Here is a 6,000-nt window from a genome sequence, read left to right as displayed (position 1 = left end):
GTCACAGAGGGTAGAACCTAAATTCTAGATAAGGGAATAGAGTTTAACGGCCCAAATCATGTGCTTCCCGCTCTTTGGGAATATGTTACTCCTAAAAGGCTGAGTAAGAAACCAGAAGCTTTTTTTAAATGAGACCAGGTATTAAGCAAGTCCCCATGCTAAAGGAAGTCCTCTGACATTTGAAGTTGCAGCCATTTGCAATGATAAATGATGACTTTTACTCTTATGAGCTATGAGGGCTTAATTAGAGCTTAATTAAAGCTAATGCTCAGAATCCTTTGGAAGCTAGCAATTAAAAACTGACTTCTGTGCTGAATAGCCTAGGCTTGGGAAAGTGTGTCTTGGCACACAGGGCACATCTACTATGGTGGCTTATCCACTGCTGTCTGGGCCTTTGCATCTAAGTTAAAGCAAGAGCTATTAGTGCATTAGATGTCCTTGGCTAAGATGACAAGAGGTCAACTGCCTCCTGTGCAATTATACAGAAGGTCGTCTCTGAATCTCCACATCCAGCTCTCCATACACGTGTCTCAGGGTGTCACTGGTCATGCTTGCCATCAGCTTCCTAGGGCCAGAGACCCACGGCCGGCACACTTCTTCCCACTGCACAGTGGTGTTGGGCTGGATTTCACTGGAAGGTGGAAAAGAAAGGATAGGTGTTACTCGCAGAGGGCAGGTCCAATTTCCCACCTTGGCCAGGCAGCAGTGAGAACTCTGTGAGACACTGCTGTCTGCTTCTCAGTGCATGGTGGTGAGAGGGCAGAAGGGCATGGTTGGCTGGTTCTGAAGATTCCAACATCAACAAGGCCTCTTCCTGGTGCATTCCCAAATCCCTCAGCAGCAGTCCTATTAGCTGTGGTTCCTTCCATGGACCACCCAATGGACATGCCCATTGAGGGTGGGGTGCTGGGGTGAGTCCCATGTGACCATGAGCTAGCTGAACTGCAGCGTGTCTGCAAGCCCACCCCGTCAGCCTCACCTATATGACGTATCTTCTGCCTTGCTCACAGTTAGCACTTTCCTTGCCTCCTGGGAAAGAGTCCAAATCCCTGAACGCCCCCAGCTGTCTCGACCCTGATGACACTAAACTCTTGCCAATCCCCTTGGGAGAGATCTTGTTCCCAGCTCCAGTACCTAGAGCATCCCACTCCCTGTTGACATCTAGCTTTGACGATCTTTATGCGTTCCTTTGTAATCCTTGTTTCCCTCCACCCATGCATCTTTATGTTACTCAATTGTCATTGATTCAGGTTCTAACATATCCTTTTCTGGTCCCAGTGTTGTCCTCTTCCTCCCCAGCCCATGCTCTAAGGTCCTCATAAGTTTCATGACCAACCCGGTCTTGGGGATGACTAAGATCATCAAGCTCAGGGGACCGAGGCTTCTCTGGGGTGCTTCCCATGTAGCATCCCTTGTAAGCCTCAGGAGGAAGACAGCATAAACCATTTTTATATGTGCGATCTCTCCATGAGGTAGACAGTATTCCATATGATTTACAGTTAAGAAAATTAGTGAATTAAACAAATAAAGTAATGTTTCCAAGATGATACAGCTAGTCAATTGGCAGAGGTGAGATTTGTCTATTTCCAAACTGATATTCTTTTTACGACTCAACATTGTACTTTACTTTTTCTGACTGCTCTGCTTGCTTTTTCACACATTTTTGTTTCTCAAACACGAAGTCACTTTTCTTCAGCACTATGAATTTTCTGTAAGGTAATGTTCTTTGAGAATACTGGGGGTCTGCTCTCTGGGCCACAGGGAGAGCACATGCTGGCTAGTCTCCCATGGACTTCTGGGTCTGACTTTTCCTATGGAATTATTGACACAGCTTCAGACTTGGAAAGAACTTTAGAAGTCACTTAGCCAACTGCCCCATATAACAGATGAGTAAATGGAGATTCTAAAGAGTCTAAGGAATTATTCAAGGTCGTTCAGTACAATGACCCAGATAGTGGGACAGCTAGAATTAGTGTCAGCTGCATGTTCTTTCTACATTATGCTAGTACAATTCAGATTAGTCTCTTTTGAATTTCATGAAAACCTGAAGGGAAGGAATCCAAAGGAGGAATTTTAAAAAGATTTGCCCTGTAACAAAATAATTGACTGCTTCCTCACAGCATAATCTGCCCCACATGCTTGGTACAATGTGGCATTTGTTACAAATACCAGTAGTTCAGATGTAAACCCAGATTATTCTCAATTACTTAACCACTGCTGAAATTGTTGCCTCATAATATTGCATTCCCATGGATCTGGGACATAGAAAAAAAATTGACTCCAACTCATGGGGACCTCACATTTATCAGAGTAGACTTGTGTTCTCCAAGGTTTTCAATGATTGATGTTTCAAAGTAGATCACCCAGTCTTTCTTTCAAGGTGCCTCTGGGTGTACTCAAACCTCTGACTTTGTAGTTAGCAGCTGAGTGCACTGACCGTTTACAACTCCAAAGGATTTAGGAGTTATGAAAATGGAAATTTTGATATGTCTGCAATGAAGAATACCAAGTGAAAATTTACCTTAATTTTACTATGTGATAAATTTGGTATTGAAATCAACACTATGATATGTAGAATTTATTTTAATGGTCATATATGGAGTGAATGTTTTCATTTTAATTATTAAATGAAATAGTGGCACTGCTATCTAAATAGTATGTTATTATTGTGTGTCTGTAATGAAATGTTGTATAGTATTTAAAAACATGGGCTCAAAACCTGACACTCTTAGTTCCCAGCTATGTGATCTTAGGCCATTTATTATACTCTAAACTTGCATTTTTTCATCTGTTTTTAGTTGCCCTATGACTCATGTCGACCCCATGTGCTGCAGAGTAGAACTTCTCCCCAGGGTTTTCAAGGTGTTGATCTTTCAGAAGCAGAACACTAACTAGGTCTTTCTATTGTGATATCTCTAAGTGGGTTTGAACAGCCAACCTTTCAGCTAGGAGTTGAACACTCAACTGTTTGTGCCATGTAGGGACTCCTTTTTTCAACCATAAAATGAGGATAATGTAGTGTTTATCTCCTGTGACTGTTGTAAGAATGTAATAAAATAATCCAAGCAAAGAGTCTCATATAACATTGGCATGTAGCAAACATTCAGTAAATAGTAATTGGCTATTGCTATCTCCCAACTCATCTCTCAGTCTATCATACTGTGGTGGCTTGCATGCTGTTGTGAAGCTGGAAGTGATATTTCAAGTACCAGCAGAGTCACACATAGAGGACAGGTTTCAGTGGAACTTCTAGACTAAGAACAGATTGGAAAAAGGACTAGGTGGTTCACTTCTGAGAGATTAGCCTCTAAAAACCTTATGCATAGCAGTGGAACATTGTCTGATATAGTGCTGGAAGATGAGCCCATCAGGCTGGAAGGCACTCAAAATACAACTGTGATAGAGCTGCTTCCTGAAATAAAGTTGACCTTAATGATGTGAATGGAACAAAGCTTCTGGGACCTTCATTTGCTGATGTGGCATGACTCAGAATGAGAAGAAACAACTGCAAATATTTATTAATAATTGGAATGTGGAATGTATGAAGTATGACTCTAGGAAAATTGAAAGTCATTAAACATGAAACAGAATGCATAAAGATTGATATCCTAGGCAATACTGAGCTGAAATGTACAGGTATTAGCCATTTTGAATCAGACAACCATATGGATTACTGTGTCAGGATTGACAAGTTCAAGAGGAATGGTGTTGTATAATGGTCAAAAGAACATTTCAAGATCTGTCTTGAAGTACAATGTTATCTGTGATAGAATAATGTATATACAAGGAAGATCAATTAATACGACTATGATTCAAATGTACACACCAGTTACCAAAAGTCAATGATGAAGAAATTGAACAATTTTACCAATTTCTTCAGTCTGAAATCAATCAAACATGCAATCAAGATGCTTTGATAATTACTGGTGGTTAGAATGCAGAAGTCTGAAATAAAGAAGAAGGATCAGTAGTTGGAATATGGCCTTAATGATAGAAATTATGTTGGAGATTGTATGATAGAATTTTGTAAGAACAACTTCTTTATTATAAATAATGTTATCAACAACATAAACAGCAAATATATATGTGGACCTCTCTAGTTGGAATGCACAGGAATCAAATTGACAACATCTGTGGAGACAATGAAGCTCAATGTTATCAGCCAAAACAATACCAGGACCCAACTATAGAATAGACCATCAATTGTTGTTCAGATGCAAGTTCAGGTTGAAGCTGAAGAAAGTTTAAATAAAGCTCAGAGACCCAAAATTAAGCATATCTCACCTGAAGTTAGATAGAGACTATTCAAGAAGAGATTTAATGCATTACATACTAATGTCCAAAGATCAGAAGAGTTGTGGGATGACATCAAGAACAATACTCACAAAGAAAGCTTTGTTGCTGTCGTTACGTGCCATCTAGTTGGTTCCAACCTATAGCGACCCGATATAGAGTTTCCGAGAAGCAGCTGATGAGCTTGAACCGCCGACCTTGCAGTTCAATGGTTTTACGGTCTGGCGCATTAACCTACAGTGCCCCACCAGGACTCGTGAAGAAAGCTAAAGGTCATTAAAAAGACAAGAAAGAAAGAAAAGACCAAAGTGTATGTCTGAAGAGACTCTGAAACTTTTTCTTGAAAATAGAGTAGCATAAGTAAATGGAACAAATGATGAAATAAAAGAGCTGAGCAGAAAATTTCAAAGGGCAGCTTGAGAAGACAAAGTATTAGAATGAAATGAGCAAAGATCTGAAGTTCGAAAAACCAAAAGACAGAACGTGCTAAGCATTTCTTTAGCTCAAAGAACTGAAGAAAAATTTCAAACCTCAACTTGCCATATTGAAGGACTCTGGGCAAAAGTTTTTGATAATTTAGGAAGCATTAAAATAAAATGAAAGGAATACACAAAGTCACTGTATCAAAAAAGAATTGATCAATGTTCGACCATTTCAAGAGATAGCATGAAGAACCGTAGCATGAAGAACAATCAGGAGGTAAATCAAGAACTGATGGTACTGAATGAAGAAGTCCAGGTTGCACTGAAGGCATTAGTGAAAAACAGTGCTTGGAATTGTCCGAATACCAATTGAAAGATTTCAACAAACTAACGCAGTGCAGAAAGCACACACTGGTCTATATCAAGAAATTTGGAAGACAGCTACCGGTCCAATATACTGGAATAGAACCATATTTTTGCTTGTTACAAAAAAAGGTAACCATACAGAATACAGAAATTACTGAAAAATATCATTAATATTAGATGCAAGTAAAATTTTGCTGAAGATAATTAAAAAACAGTTGGAGCAGTATATCAACAGGAAACTTCCAGAAACTGAAGTTGGAATCAGAAGAGGACATGGAATGAGGGATATTATTGATGAGGTCAGATGATCTTGGCTGAAAGAAGAGAATAGCAGAAAGATATTTGCATGTGTTTTCTTGACAATGCAGACATTTAACTGTGTAGATTATAATAAACTATGGATAATATTGCGAAGAATGGGAAATCCAGAACACTTAATTGTTCTAAGGCAGAATCTGTATATAGACCAAGATTCTGTTGTTTGAAAAGAACAAGGGCATATTGTGCAGTTTAAAATCAGGAAAGGTGTGAGTCAGGGTTTTATGCTTTCACCATACTTATTCAATCTATATACTGAGCAAATAATCCAAGTAACTGGGCTATATGAAGAACAAGACATCAGGATTGGAGGAAGTGTCATTAACAACCTGTAATACACAGATGACCCAATATTACTTGCTGAAAGTGAAGAGGATTTGAAGTAATTACTAATGAAGATCAAAGACTGCAGCCTTCAGTATGGATTATAGCTCATTGTAAGGAAAACAAAAATCCTCACAACTGGACCCATAAACAACATTATAATAAATGGAGAAAAGATTGAAGTTGTAAAGGATTTCATTTGACATGGATCCATAACAAACGCTCATGGAAGCAGAAGTCAGGAAATCAAATGCTGTATTGGATTTGGGCAAGTTTG

At 39.1% G+C, this 6,000-nt stretch overlaps 1 protein-coding gene across 1 annotated transcript in view; it reads right to left on the bottom strand.

The window, feature by feature from the left end:
* Positions 1 to 477: 477 nt before the first annotated feature.
* The window catches only part of F13A1 (coagulation factor XIII, A1 polypeptide), a 352,784-nt gene continuing 347,261 nt past the window's right edge, over positions 478 to 6,000 (bottom strand). The window contains exon 14 of the mRNA XM_006864109.1: positions 478 to 631. Within this exon, the coding sequence (XP_006864171.1) occupies positions 478 to 631 (154 nt within the window). The remainder of the gene's footprint in view (positions 632 to 6,000) is intronic.

The sequence above is a fragment of the Chrysochloris asiatica genome, unplaced genomic scaffold, assembly GCF_000296735.1.
Source record: "Chrysochloris asiatica unplaced genomic scaffold, ChrAsi1.0 scaffold00060, whole genome shotgun sequence".
NCBI lineage: Eukaryota > Metazoa > Chordata > Mammalia > Afrosoricida > Chrysochloridae > Chrysochloris > Chrysochloris asiatica.
This window is presented reverse-complemented; position numbering and strand designations above follow the sequence as displayed.